Below are 15695 nucleotides of genomic sequence, written 5' to 3' on the forward strand. Positions count from 1 at the left end.
TGTATGTGCTCACACATTTGTACACACACAGACACATGTATATTCATACATATTAGGGCTGTCAAGTGATTAAAACAATTAATTGTGCTGTTAAACAATAATAGAATACCATTTATGTAAATATTTTTTTGGATGTTTTCTACGTTTTCAAATATATTTCAGTTACAACACAGAATACAAAGTGTACACTGCTCACTTTATTTCTTTTTGATTACAAATATTTGCACTGTAAAAAACCAAAGAAATAGTATTTTTCAATTCACCTAACACAAGTACTGTAGTTCAATCTCTTTATCATGAAAGTTGAACTTACAAATGTAGAATTATATCCAAGAAAATAACTGCATTCAAAAATAAAACAATGTAAAACTTTAGAGCCTACAAGTCCACTCAGTCCTACTTCAGCCAATCGCTCAGACAAATAAGTTTGGTTACAATTTGCAGGAGATAATGGTGCCCGCTTCTTGTTTACAACGTCACCTGAAAGTGAGAACAGATGTTGGCATGGCACGGTTGTAGCCGGCGTGTCAAGATATTTACGTGCCAGATGCGCTAAAGATTCATGCTCGTGCTTCAACCACCATTTCTGAGGACATGCGTCCATGCTGATGATGGGTTCTGCTCGATAACAATCCAAGGCAGAGCGGATAGACGCATGTTCATTTTCATCATCCGAGTCAGATGCCACCAGCAGAAGGTTGATTTTCTTTTTTGGTGGTTCAGGTTCTGTAGTTTCTGCATCTGAGGGTTGCTCTCTTAAGACTTCTGAAAGCATACTCCATGCATCGTCCCTCTCAGATTTTGGACAGCATTTCAGATTCTTAAACCCGGGGTCAAGTGCTGTCGCTGTTTTTAGAAATCCCGCATTGGTACCTTCTTTGCCTTTTGGCAAATCTGCTGTGAAAGTGTTCTTAAAACGAACATGTCCTGGGTCATCATCCAAGACTGCTCTAACATGAAATGTATGTCAGAATGCGGGTAAAACAGTACAGGAGACATACAATTCTCCCGCCAAGGAGTTCACTTACAAATTTAATTACTGTATTATTTTTTTAACGAGCGTCATCAGCATAGAAACAGGTCCTCTGAAATGGTGGCCAAAGCATGAAGGGGCATAAGAATGTTTAGCGTATCTGACACATAAATACCTTGCAACACCAGCTATAAAAGTGCCATGTGAATGCCTGTTCTCACTTCCAAGTGACATTGCAAATAAGAAGCAGGCAGAGTATATCTCGTAAGTGTAAACAAACTTGTTTGTCTTAGCGATTGACTGCACAAGAAGTAGGACCGAGTGGACTTGTAGGCTCTAAAGAGTTACCTTGTTTTGTTGTTGAGTGCAGTTATGTAACACAAAAATGTACATTTTGTATTTTTTTCATGATAAGGAGATTGCACGAGGGTATTTGTATGAGGTGAATTGAAAAATACTGGTTCTTTTGTTTCTCATATTTACAATGCAAATTCAATCAAAACTAATGATCTAAAGTGAGCGCTGTACATTTTGTATTCTGTGTTGGAATAGAAATCAATATATCTGAAAATATTTAATACACTTCAATTGGTATTCTATTGTTTAACAGTGCGATTAATCGCGATTCATTTTTTTTAGTTAATCGTGTGAGTTAACTGCGATTAATCGACAGCCCTCATACATATGCAAGCTTTTCAAGTGCAAGTGGTTGTGAATCATTGTAGCTCTCAAGGAAATAGGTCATTTTCAAAGCCTCCCTGGTCAGAGGCGTTAGCTAACTACCACTTTTTCCACCTCACGCCGTTTCCCATACTTGACTTCCTTATTTATTTACAGGCCCTGCATAACACAAGACTCTTGTCCTCTTATGCAGCCATTGATTCCAGAGTAAAATATCTGTGTTACACAATGAAAGTCTTTACAAAGGTGAGTAACGCTTCAGGCACTCTGAAAGTGATAACAGCCCCAGTAAAGAGTTTTATAATTTGCTTTTCTCTTTCCAGATGTGTGACATTGGAGATGCATCTAGAGGTAGCCTGTCCTCCTATGCATATACTCTTATGGTGCTTTATTTTCTTCAGCAGCGAAATCCACCCGTCATTCCTGTTCTCCAAGAGGTACCGTATGTCAAGAAATAAATTGGTCCCAGTTAGATATTTTTTGGTGCACTCTTGACCAAAATAGGGATCAAAATCATCAAGTCTGAACAGCCATGCTCTAACTAGTTAACTTTCTGTTCTTAGATCTACAAGGAGCCAAAGAAGCCTGAAATTGTAGTTGATGGTTGGAATGTTTATTTCTTTGACAAAATAGATGAGTTGGTGAGTCTTCTATTCACTTTTGTGATACAGCATTATCATGCAATAACTCTGTAAAGTGAAACTAACCTCTGGTAAGGCATGCATTTGAAAAATGCAGGAGATGACTGTAAAAGGTAGTTACTAACAATGACTTTTGCTAATCCGTTTTACATACGGGCTGAAAATGAGAGCTTCTCATTTAGTTATATAAAATGTCAGCTATTATTGGACCTAGCTGTGTCAGCCTTTACAATTGGAAGTGTGAAGCGATACTTCAGCACCTTGCTTTAGTAATCTAAACATGTTCAGAACTATGCTGAAAATGTTCTTAAAAGAATCTGCTAAATATTTTTCCGCTGTTAAATGGAGCCAGGTACTGTTATAACAGCACATGCCTTAGGACATGATACTTTGTTCGGAGGAGAAAAGAGTAATGTTACTCAAGACAGAGAGCCAAGCATGAAACTTGAAAGCAGAGTACCTTCTTTGTAAAAGGGCATGCCAGGAAACTTTTGTATAGAATTCAAGAGTAGCAGCCGTGTTAGTCTGTATTCGCAAAAAGAAAAGGAGTACTTGTGGCACCGTAGAGACCGACAAATTTATTTGAGCATAAGCTTTCGTGAGCTACAGCTCACTTCATCATCTGCGTTCAGTGGAAAATACAGTGGGGAGATTTATATGCACACTGTAACGAGAGTGATGGTAACACCCATTGTTTCATGTTCTCTAGGTATATAAATCTCCCCACTGTATTTTCCACTGAATGCATCCGATGAAGTGAGCTGTAGCTCACGAAAGCTTATGCTCAAATAAATTTGTTAGTCTCTACGGTGCCACAGGTACTCCTTTTCTTTTTGTATAGAACTGTACATATGCATATTTATTGGCTTAGCCTAATAAAATACAATCGACCTTCCAAAATATAAATCTCTGAGTTTATTAAAACACTCAAAGCTGAGATTTCCAAGGCGGTATAGGGGATAAAGCCATTCACTCAAAACTATTTGACATATAATGGAAATGTGTGAAAATCCCAATTTTGTGCTGTCAAGCTACCATAACATAGTTGGTTGTCTACAGTACAAGAGACCAGTGCACCTGTGAATAAATATTTTTGCAAAACCTGAATGCTTTGCATTCAACAGTAATCCTATCAGGTTTGTTAAAGGATAACCACCGATGTGCCATACTGCTGCTTTCTTCCCACCTGATGATAGGTGACATAACCCTTCAATGAAATAACTTTGTGTTGAAGGGGCACCCAGCCTAACCGTAAACTAACAATATGCATATCAATTTTGCATGCTATCAAAAATAAACAGCAAGTTGTTTAAAAAGAAACAACACATTGCTACTCTTCACGCTAAAAATACCCACCGACCATTTAAATGGCAAAATTTGAGTATTAACCTTCAAATTATATAAAAGGATGGAAAGTGATTTAGAGTAACTCTAAACCACACTTGTGTATAACCACAATTATGTGTAATCTAACACTCTGAAATGATGAATGTGCATTTGCTTAATCTGTCTGAATCGCTGAACCTGAGAAGAAGAAATCTTTCTCTCTAACTTCCAGCCAGCCTGTTGGCCAGACTATGGTTCAAACACTGAATCTGTTGGGGAGCTATGGCTGGGACTTCTCCGCTTCTACACGGAAGAATTTGATTTCAAAGAACATGTTATCTGCATCAGAAGAAAAAATCTGCTTACAACTTTCAAGAAGCAGTGGACCTCCAAATATATTGTTGTTGAAGGTATTGTAAGAATTAATACAGAGCTCATTGAGGGATGGAATTGCTTTAAAACCCATTTGAATAAATCTGCTCTTCTCACATGTTGTTTTTCACTTTTTCATCCTGCTGGATTAGGATATTTCCTCCGGCTAAGTACATTGAGTGAAATCCTGGCTCTCAGAAGTTAGGGACAAAACCCCCCATTGACTTCAGTAGGGTTGGAATTTAGCCCTTATTTTTCAACTGAAATAAAGTTGAAAAGCGAATTTTACATTTTATTTTGTTTGTTTGAGGGCTGACTGTCAGAATGGTTAAGGAAACTGGAATTCAGTCCATAGTCTGTCTGTCTCACTGTATAATCTTTTCCCTGATTCTTCAGATTCAGAGATTCTTCAGACTCAGAGATGAATGTAAAAGCTAGTTACTAACAATGACATTGGCTAGTATGTTTTACAGATGAGCTGAAAATGATTTTTAGCTTGCTTCTACTCCAGCTCCACTTAGTTCTTATCCTATCCCTTATTTGGAAAAGATTAAGTGTCTAGTTTCAAATCAGTTTGACTGGCTTAAACATTTTTTCAGTTAGCTTTCTTATAGCATTATGCAGAATGTTGAAATGATGCAATGCATTATGTTTTAAATCAGTTCCTTTTTGTTAGAAGACCGAAACCCTAATCCAGCAAAGTACGTAAAAAATCCATGCTTCGCTTTTATGCATACGAATAATCCCTCAGAGATAAAATTTAGTTGAAGTTCACCAAATATTTCAGTGCTGTGTTGCATCAGGGTCCATGTGCGGGAAATCTTGTCAATGCAGACATTGTTTTTCTAGCTCATCTAACTTTGATAGAAAGGTTGCAGGGGTGGGAGGGGTTTCCTCTCACCTTCAAAAATTGCTCTTTTTCAACATTTCGGTCAATTTGGTTCATAGCTGGACTGCTGAGATTCTGTCTTCTGAATATATCCTCTTTCAGGATATGGAGAAATCAATTTCAGTGTATTGATTCTGCATCAGTAATAGCAACATTAGCTTGTTTGTGTTCATATTAATCAGTTTGGTTCATAGTTCGCTTTCGTATGGACTTTAGTAATACCTACAGATTTCTTCACACAGATCCCTTTGATTTGAACCACAATCTTGGAGCTGGCTTATCAAGAAAAAGTAAGTTACCCGGTCCACAAGCATTCCACAAATCCGCTGAGGGTCTTGATTTATTTAGACAATTGATTTTTTTTTTTCTTTTATTTCCTAGTGACAAATTTTATAATGAAGGCTTTTATCAATGGCAGAAGGGTATTTGGTACCCCAATAAAAGGATTTCCTAAAGAATATCCCTCAAAAATGGTAAGTGTCTTTAGAATGTAGCGATACCAATGTAGAGGGTGAGTGGGTGTGTATCTAAATCCCTTACCTACTGTGAAGCTTCACACATGACTCAGATGAAAAGAGAAGCTTCACACATGACTCCGATGAAAACAATTGCACACTGTTAAGAACTTATTGGTAATTTATGCATGGGAAATGAAGAGTTTCCTTTCAAATTTCAGCGGTAACTTCCATCGTGGTGGTTCTTTTGGCTTCTGCCTATAAGTTGTTGATGGGTTGTTTTGGTTTTTTTAACACTTATATTGTGGCAACACCTGTTAACATTAACCAGGTCGGGGCTCCATTGTACAAGCGTAGAGTAAATCGTCGTCTACCCCAAACAGCTTAGTCTAAAATGTGTTGTGTTGTGTTGTGTTGTGTTAAACAGGCTGTCCTAGAGCAAAGCAGCAGTGTGTCAGAGAGCGAGTTAGGACAAGCCCTCACCTGTCACCGTGTTATACAGCTCTGAATTGCAGTCCCATTACAGAGAGTGGAACATGGCTGTAACTTTGTTCTCCTTCAGACTATAATGTTCATAGCCACGAAGGAGTTCAAGAAGGCTAAACTGAGTTCTTTGTAGAGCTGTGGTCAGTTGATGGCCTTCCTGATTCTACAGTAGGCACCACAATGGAGTGATACAAAGCACACCTACCTTCACTCTTTTGGGGAGCTGCTTGCGCTAATACGGCCTCACGCTTAGGCTGTGTTTACACTAGTACCGCTACAGCTGCGCCACTGAAAGGTCTCCCGTGTAGCTGCTCTTTGCCGGCAGGAGACAGCTCTTCTGCCAGCAAAATAAATCCACCCCCAATGAGCAGCGGTAGCTTTGTCAGTGGTTTTTTTCACTCCCTTGACCAACAAAAAAGGCCATGTCTACACTAGCACTAGTCATAGCTGGCTTAGGTTTCCAAATCTTGGGGAAAAAAAATAGGTGCACAACACTACATTCTTTCCTTTTAGGAATACTTCTTTGACCCAGAAGTCCTGACAGAAGGAGAACTGGCCCCAAATGACAGATGCTGCAGAATTTGTGGTAAAATTGGACACTTCATGAAAGACTGTCCCATGAGGAGAAAGTACGTATATTTTTAAGGGTTGTGTGGTTTTGGTAGTACAAGGGGTTTGTATAAATTTCTGAAATGTTGGATTCAAGAGATACTGAAAATTGACCAAGTGGAGGGTCCAGTGTTTAAGGGGCTCGGATTACTGATAGAAATGTAAAAGTAACAGAAATCAGAGTTCATCCTTGTAGTTAGAAAATTTGAGCAGAACCGTTTAAATGTCTGAGGAGAAAGTAGTCCAGTGTTGATCAGATAATGTTCTTCACCAACTGACTCCAAGAACATGGGCTTTTGCAGTAAGGGATTGCCTCCTTAAGAGCGCTTTCCTTGAAGGGAAAATGTGACTCAATCGTATTCCTAGCCATGCTACAGACATGAAACAAACCTATTTTGGGGGGAACCAGTTGGCCTGAAGACCTTCAACAAACTTTAAAAAAGCAGCAACAAAACACTTTCTTGGCAGCGAGCAAATCAGGAACGCAAGCAGAAACTGTCTGAAGTATCCTTTTCTGTATGATGTTGTTGTTTTATATTTGATTAGTGAATTGTGAAATGGATATTGCTTAGACATCTAGGTTAAGAACCCATGCACCCTGGCTTAAGCAAATGTAGCATAGCAGAAGTCCCAAATAAAGAATATCGGGTATATTTTCAAAAGCCTCTAAGTGGCTCTGAAACACAAGCATTTTTTTTGAAACTACCACCATTGGTTCCAGTTTTAATTATATTAAATTTCTTTTTAGCATTTTGCTTAGAGCCTTTCTCTTAAGTGGATGGACTGCAGCAGCCATGGTTGACTGTATGGTGGAGGGGGTTTTTGAGCTTTACGTCATAAATTTTTTCCCTTAGATGCGTCTCTGTGTATATACAGTATGTAATATGAAACCACCATGTTTAAAAGTCAACATTTCTTATTTGTATAACAGTGCTGTCGGTCCAGATTGGTTTAAGTTTTTTCAAATCTAATGTGGACTGAGTACTTTATATTCAGGGTTTTGTAACCGGGTAGAAGTTTGTACAGCTAGATGAGAAATCCATGAAAATTACTCCTAGAGTTAGACACTTTGGTTGTAAAGATGTCTCTTGCTTTTTCGCCATAGTTGATTGTATGGTGCTTCTTTACTACATATTGCTCATATTTTCCATTAGAGTTCAGCAGACAGTTTTTTTTCCTCAACTACATAAATGAATATTACTAAATTTATTTAATATTTTATGTTGGTTCTCCCACCACGTAGACTTTTAGGAAAAAGAGAGATACGTTTATTCATTTTTGTTGCGTGTCACATAAATCCTCTTTAAGAATATACTATTTAACACAAAGTTTCTTTTCTCCATCTGACAAAGCCTATTTGTTGTTATGTCACTGTTTTGCTTCTGCAGGTTGAGACGACGACATGATCAGGAAGATATTAAAAACCAAAGGTACATCGAGAACAACGAGAAAAGAAGCAAAGAGGAAAAAGATACCTCAGTGAAGGAAGGAACGATATTATGTACACCTCAGAAAAACAAACTAGGGAGAGCAACACTGGACACAGGAAGAGAGAAGGCTTCCAGGCAGTCAGCAGAGAAGTGGAAGCGGCAGGAGGACAGGGACTTAAGAGAAAAACGTTGTTTTAACTGTGGGAGAGAAGGCCACATTAAAAAAGAGTGCCCACAGTATAAAGGAGCTGCAGGTATGAAACCCAGATACATTCTAAGACATCTTAAACAGACCCTATCATTTTGGAGTATTTAATGAGATTGGCTAAATGGGTCTGGAGTAATATCTCATCAAATATACTGACATAGTACTGAACCTTCCTTTTTCAAGGGGACAAGATGCAATTGTCTAATTTCCCTTCTTAGTCCTCCTCCTGCCTTAAGGGCACCCCCGTCACCTGGAAAGACGAGACATGATTTCCATTAGAGCTGCATGGCCCAGATCCTCAAAGTTATTTAGGCTCCTAAATTAGATTGAAATCAATGGAAGGTAGGTGCCTAACTACCTTTTTGAAGCTCAGTGGAGGTTAGGTGCTTAAATACGTTTTGAGGATCTGGGCCTGCGTGTGGGGAAGAGTTAGTTTTCCTGTTTCCAGAGGCTGTTTCCGCTTTTCTCAGAATCCCTGTTAGCTCCATTTTCAAACTTTAGATTCCATTTCATTGCATTGTACATCCACAAAGGCTGGCACCAGAGCTATTCTTGTCATCTTAAACTACTGCATTCTGAATAAGTTTAAGCATTTGACCCCTTCCCCCATAAATGGTTTTAAACCATTCCTAATAAGCACAAAGTGGTTACTATTCAAACAGGATAAGGAAATGAACCTTCTCAAATCAGCAGCCAGGCAGAGGGGATCCATTTCCTGCAGCAGCCTTTGTCATTATCTTGTGCGGGGAATGCTACTTTTCTCAAAGACCACTGATTCGGGAAGGACTTTAAGAGTGATACAGAATACCTAGGATGAGGCCAGGTCCTCCTTCAATGAGTAGATGATTGCCAAAGATCTCTCCTGTCTTCCATGACTTGTCAAAGATAATTGCTAATGGCCCAGGTATCTCCTCAGTCAGCTGCTTGAGTATTCTAGGATGTATTTCTTCAGGCCCCGGTGACTTGAAGACATCTAAGTAATTTTTGTCTAAGTAATTTTTAACTTGTTCTTTCCCTATTTTAGCCTCCGATCATACCTCATTTTCACTGGCATTCACTATGTTAGATGTTCAATCACCACCAACCATCTTTGTGAAAACCTGAAACAAAGTCGTATAGCACTTACGCCATTTCCACATTTTCTGTTAGTGTTGTTCTCCCCTCGTTGAGTAACAGACCTACCCTGTCCTTGGTCTTCCTCTTGCTTCTAAAGTATTTGTAGAACGTTTTTTTGGTACCGTTTACATCTCTAGTAGCTTAATCTCATTTTGCGGCTTGGCCTTTCTAATTTTGTCCCTTCACAAACATGTGTTATTTGTTTATATTCATCCTTTATTTGACCTAGTTTCCACTTTTTGTAGGACTCGTTTAAAATAGAGCCCTTTCCTAAGAAAAGGTGAGGGAGTGCCCCCTTTGTTAATCACTAGCCTCTGAAGGAATGGAGAATTGCAGTATCTCCCGAGGTGGTAAGATGCCCTCCTTGGAACCTTTACATAAGCCCCCAGAACATTTAAAGCCACTGAAAAAAGTTCCTCTTCTTCCTGGCCATTTAAAGCAGCATTTGTCATATCAATTCTCTCCATGAGGAGAGTCTCAAATCGGGCCTATTCTACACTACAGCATTGCTCCCGCTGATGTAAGTCACCCACTACACCAACCTAACAACTCCACCTGTGTGAGAGGCGTAGTGCTTAGGTCTATGTAATTAGGGTGGTGCAGTGTCTGTGTAGATACTCCATTACGTACATCACCTATTGGCTGTCAACTAAAGCTGAAGAAGAAAAGGTATTCAAGGATTCTAGCCAAATAGATCTGAAATGAAGTTTCATATCTGTGCTGCACCCTGTTTCTGACCCTGAGTCGCTTGTCTAGTTTTCCACCTCACTGTGCATCAGATATAAACGTTTTGTACTTACCGTCAAGGCTTTGTGTCTCTGAACTGTTTCCTTTCACATTTCCCCTGGCCCCCTCATTCTGCCAATGCTAGCTTCATTCTGCCAGTGCCACCTTATCTCACACGTTTCTCCATGTCTTTTTTAAATCCTGTGCCCTACCCCTGGAATTCACTTCCCAAACCTAACTGGTCAGATTTCCTCATACCTCATTCACATTTCTCTTAAAAATTTACTTCTTCTGTCCCATCTCTGAAGTGTGACGTAGGGAGAGTGAAGACTAAAATATATTTTACTGCATTCAAGATGTCTGTGTATTCATTGCTGTGGGAGCAGCTTCAGCTGTTTTTCAGTCCAGGTGACCTGCTGTATATTGACCTTTGTCACTTCTAGCCTATAAGTGTGGTGATGAGGTTGTCGAATATATATGTAAACTACATTAATCACAGAGGTGGCCGTTGCCTATCGTTACATGTGTGTTGGAGAGGGTGGTCCTGTTGATTAAATCTTTTGTACTCTGTTTTCTGTGTGGCCCCAAAAGTGTTCTCTGATCCAGTGGTAAGGGGGCAAAGTTCAATTCCCTGGTCTCCCTTGGCTTACTGTATGACCTTGGGCAAGTCACTTCTCTCTCTGTGCCTAAGTTCTGTCAAACGGGGATAATAGTTCTTCCCTACTTCTTAAGGGTGTTGAGGTTGAATACACTAAAGATTGTGAGGTGATGGGGGTTGAGGCATGCATACAAGTGCCTTTATATAGATAATGATAAGTTGTTGGAGTTTCTAATTGGAAGGTAATATTTTTACCTTTTCAGTAAATTTTCACTTTATTTTTATTTCTCAGGTGGATCAAAGTCAGAAGGTTCATGTGGATCCCCTTCTTCACCCAGTGCTGTTAAACATGCTGGTAGAGTAAATCAGGTCAACACTGCATAATTTTCTGAATCACATTCTTCTTTAGTATACTTAATACCATTTACAGTAGTAAGCACCAGTTTTCAACTACAGTACACTTTTGTAGGTACAACGCTGTTTATCTGTAATCCAATGAACTGTTCCCTGCCTAATAGCTGAATTTTATATGTTCGCTTATCTATATGTAGGATGACCAGATGTCCCATTTTTGTAGGGACAATCCCGTTTTTCGGGACTTTTTCTTATATAGGCGCCTTTTCTTCCCCCCACCTCCCCCCCGGCCCGTTTTTTTCACAGTTGCTATCCGGTCACCCTATCTTTGTCTATGTCTCTCTTTTAGGGAATACTTTTACATGAGGAGAACAGGAAACAAAAAGGAAAAGTATTCCTGAGTCCCCAAACAGGTTTGTACATTAGATTCCACTGAACAGCAACATTTTGCTGGGGACCAATCCTGTCCCATTGACTTTTTAATGTTAGTGGGAGTTGGATATTTGCAGCAGCATGCCACTTATCAAGAACATTTTTTCACAGTTGCCGCCAGAAAAGGAGGCACTGGGACATGCTGAGCGCACCCATCACAGGCAGGTTTGCAAGCCTGCAAGCCTGCCTGTTACACAGGGACTGCACAGGAGGTAAGGGGCTGTGAGCTGAGCGGGAGCAGGGCAGTAGCTGGAGGGCAGCTGGATGCCAGAGCTGCATGGTAGCTCTCTTAAGATTGCAGCCAGGGAAGGGAGCAGTTGGATGTGCTGAGTCCTGATCCCTGGAGAAAACAGCGCAGCCCCCTTGTCCTGCCTGCAGGCAGGCCGCAGCCAGGGAATGTACTTACCAGCACTTCCTTCCTTAGCTGTAGCCTTGCAAAGCCACCTTCCACTTATTGGCAACTGCTGGATAATGGCAACGTTTCCCTGTTGACCAAGGGGTCGCTAATAAGCGGAATCTACTGTAACTTTAATTTCTTTATTGAAATTACAGTACCTAAAAGCATATTTTGGGAATTGAGCATCTCCCCCAGTCCTCACTGACGGGTGCTCTGCTTTCTGTGTTGATACTGAAGGCGGTTTAGATTTGTTGCTAGCACCCTGTGGGATAAGCCCAGCCTCTTGTCTACCAGAAGTTTTTTTTCCCTCTGGCAGCAGAATCAGTGAGGCAGTTCAGCTCTGCCCTACTTGTTAGTTTTATTTCTTTATTTACCATCAATAGTTACTTGGCTTTGTTTTTTATGGGGGAGGTGAGGGGTGACAGCAGAGTACACTATTTTTGTTTGTATCAATTCCTTTTCCTTCTGTCCTCCTGTTTCTGCCTAATTGAGTCTTTTTATGTATCTTGGAGTGTTCCTTTCAAGGACCATATGTGAGACCTCCTTCAAATAACCCTCTAGAAATCCACAGGATCAATTAATTTCTTTGGGGCCAGGGTATTAAAGCAGGTTCTTTGTATAAACCAACTATCAAGCAGAGTAGGAGACAGCAATCAGATCATGCCAAAGGATAGTTAAGCTCAAGCGAGAGCTTTAAAAACAATGAAAACCACTGCCTACGTAAAAAGATCCCTTAGTAAGGGAGCTATAGTTGCACCAGATCCCCACTCTGAATTCACTGTTAAAAGCAGAATAGAACGGTCACCCCCCTTACACACCTGTTTCACTTGTTTAAAAAAATCTATTTTAATTTGGTATTATGGCCAAGTTTTAAGAAATGACTAGTGATTAACCATTTTGTTTTTTGCATGCCCAAAGCTTGATACCTTATAGCAGTCTGATTTTTGTTGGATGGGGACTTTCAGCAGAGGAATAGGTGTTCCCTGACCCTCTGAAAGTCAGAGGTTGAGGTGTCAATCGTTAGTTTACCACGGTTGAATGTAATCTGGCTCAGACCAAGTGTGTCCAGTTTCTTTCCCCCTACGGAACATGCAATGTGGAGCATGCTTAAGATTTTGGAAGCATGGTTTGTTTTTGTTTTCAGATCATTGTTTTTCTGTTTGGTTACAACTTCAGTAATGTGACACTTTCTTTTTTGGTTTCTGTTTAGGCAGCCTTGCCAATAAATACATGGCTCAGGGAAAAGCCTCACAGAAGAGGACCCACCAAGAATCATGAGGGGACTGAAGAACTCTGAAATTGCAATACAGGCCATCCAATCACTTCAAAAATTAGGTTCATTTTGGCTAAAGCTTCTGGGCTCACAAGACAGCAGCACAAAACAATCTTCAATCTGAGTTTAAAGAAAACATGGTATTTTATTTTAATTAGATTGCTAAAAGTCCAAGACAATGGATTTTAATGCAGTGCTCCTACTATGGACTCCTGCTCTTAATAGATTATTTGAACATTTTAATAGAAAGCCATGATGTTTGTATTTGTTTTAGGTAAAAGGTGTAGATAAGAGCAGGTGCTCATTTTCAAGATTTTAACATTCAAAGTGCACCAAAATTGTGTGCAAGCCAAATGTTTTATTTTTCTTCAAAAATTGACTTTTTTTTGAAGGAGGAAATGCTATTTATTAATGTTGATTGTTTACTGAATCCTTGTGTAAAATGTTTAAAATGTTTGTGGACTACTACTGATGTATTTGCAAACATTTTATCTGCGGAGAATTGAAAACAAACATTAGTAAACTTTTTTGTGAAACTGTTGTGGACACACTGCCACTGAGTTGTTTTTTTCCTTTTGTGATGTTGAGTTAATATGCTGCTGTGCTTGTGTACAGAAAGACTGAGAAGCAGGTTAGTCCTGTTTGATGCTGCTAAGAATCTTTTCCAGGGCCTATAAAACACAACAGACAATTGCTAAAAGGCAGAAAAAAAGTGATAATCAGCCATGGGGGATGGGGGTTAAATGCTTTTCATTTTTCCTGTGAAGAGGATCCAACTGCCAGTCAATGATTTAATTAGTGTTGTCATCTTAAAATTTACTTGAAGTCCTTTTGGAGCTGGTACTATACCTTCATACCCCGTTCTCGGGGGGGCAGGAATCAATACATGGTAAAAATGAAACCACTGTTATTTATGACTTTGAAATAAAAACTTAAAACTTGAAATTTCTACATTTCTCCTTATCTTGTACTTACAATTCCAAGTATTCTTGATACAAGTGTAAAATTATATTATCCTAACTACTTATTTAAAAGGTGTTATGTTTTAAGACTAATAGTTCCTTTCACCAAATGTCTACATCTTTATTAAAGAGGTAGGCTGGGATTTTCAAAGGGGCCAAGGGAGCTAGGTCCCTAACTTCCATTGAGTTAGTGTGTGTATATATATCCTAAAATTCATCACTTCATAAATCTGTTTACTTACACACTGAGACATTTTAGCCAAAGACTAACACAAAATGACCACATTCAGGTGATGGTACTTTATCATAAAACTAAAATTCAGTCTTTCCTTGGTGGGTTACTTCTAGTTTTCGTTGTACTGCTTATTTGCCTGGCAGCAAAATACAGAAGTTCCTGTGTATAAAATGGCTCAATCAACCCTGTATTTGAAGTTGTTTTCTTTGATTGTGGATGGGAGTGAAAGATAAATGCTTTTATGGAGCTAAGTGGCCATAGAGAGACCCCACAGCCCTTCCATAGAAGATATTCATAAAAATCATTTTTGCTCCCTATCCCATAGGCTCCCTCCTGCCCCCTCCCCCTCAGTACCTTTTGCCATGAAACATGCAAGTATAAAGTCTTCCAGCCTTTAGCTGAAGTTACATTGAGCAAGGTTCTGTGGATGCCCTCACCTTTCATTCTGAAGCCATCTTTCCTCCTTCCACTCTAGCCTGGGTTATTGTTGGGTGTTTCTCTAGGCAGCTATGAATGCAGGACTCCTCCCATAGCCTGGGAACCACAGTCCCAAACCTGAGGCTCATGTCAAAAGCTACAGGTACTTTGGAGTTGAAGTTCACTTCACAACTCAGGTATGTGATATGACAGGATTTTTTTTGTGTGCTGATCCTGCAAGCCTTCCAAATGGGCTCAGTCAAGCTCCCCACTGAATCAAGAGATCTAAGATACAGGCAACCATTTAACTCAACTACAGAGAAGATGACATCATTAAATAAAAACACACAAATCAACTGTGATCAGGATATTCAGTCAATATAAAACAAAGTGATAAACTACTCCATCCTTATATATCAGACAGGATGAATTCAGGTGAATAGAATGAGCAAGGAATGTAAAAATCAAAGTCCCCATAAACTCCAAAGGGATTTCTGTGTGCCCAGAAAATGCAGGGTTAGGTTCTAAATTAGGTTTCTCACAGAGGAAGGCACAGAAAAATTCAGAGTAATACAAACAAAAACATACACTACATATCAATTGCAACAAATTTAGGATGACTTTTTAAAAAAATAACCTATTCCACATTCTCTTTTCAGATACATATAAAGGCAGCATATCTAATTCTTAGCGCACAGGCTGAGGTAAAATGAGCACTTGATAAAGAGTTCTAGTCTCAGCCTCACTGGGGGGATAATTGTTTCATAGGGTTGTGCTGTGAAGAATAGTTTGCTTATCAGATACTTTGGAGAATGTAGACCAATACATAAATGCTTTTATACACATTTAAGTGACTGGTGAATTTCTTAACACTGTTAGCTATCTAAAGGTGGGTCAAAGAACCAAACTCCAAATTATTAATTTGGCTGCAAGTGTGTGGCCAAAGGATCTGAGTCACACTAATGGCAGCACATGGTAAGAGAGAAATAATGTGTGCTGTGTTGAAGAATACATTAGAAAGAAGAGAATTGGGCATCTGCCTTTTTGCATGCACAACTAAGCTGTAGGAAATAAACTCAATTACTGTGTGGATTTCCTCCTCCTTTTAGAATCTT

At 39.4% G+C, this 15695-nt stretch overlaps 1 protein-coding gene across 4 annotated transcripts in view; it reads left to right on the forward strand.

The window, feature by feature from the left end:
- The window catches only part of LOC141987639 (terminal uridylyltransferase 7-like), a 44574-nt gene extending 30736 nt beyond the window's left edge, over positions 1–13838 (forward strand). For 2 of the 4 annotated variants that reach the window (XR_012639593.1, XR_012639594.1), the window contains exons 19-30: positions 1811–1900; positions 1978–2091; positions 2218–2295; positions 3854–4031; positions 5125–5172; positions 5264–5355; positions 6337–6452; positions 7821–8116; positions 10803–10879; positions 11214–11277; positions 11408–11508; positions 12904–13838. Coding sequence is in view for 2 of the 4 variants with exons in the window: in XM_074953164.1 (XP_074809265.1) it covers positions 1811–1900; positions 1978–2091; positions 2218–2295; positions 3854–4031; positions 5125–5172; positions 5264–5355; positions 6337–6452; positions 7821–8116; positions 10803–10879; positions 11214–11277; positions 12904–12971 (1221 nt within the window). In the remaining 2 variants the exon portion in view is untranslated. Of the gene's footprint in view, positions 1–1810; positions 1901–1977; positions 2092–2217; positions 2296–3853; positions 4032–5124; positions 5173–5263; positions 5356–6336; positions 6453–7820; positions 8117–10802; positions 10880–11213; positions 11278–11407; positions 11509–12903 lie in introns of those variants that run through there. The other 2 variants (XM_074953164.1, XM_074953163.1) reach the window with 2 other exon arrangements.
- Positions 13839–15695: the final 1857 nt, after the last annotated feature.

The sequence above is a fragment of the Natator depressus genome, chromosome 5 (assembly GCF_965152275.1).
Source record: "Natator depressus isolate rNatDep1 chromosome 5, rNatDep2.hap1, whole genome shotgun sequence".
In the NCBI taxonomy this organism is placed as follows: Eukaryota; Metazoa; Chordata; order Testudines; family Cheloniidae; genus Natator; species Natator depressus.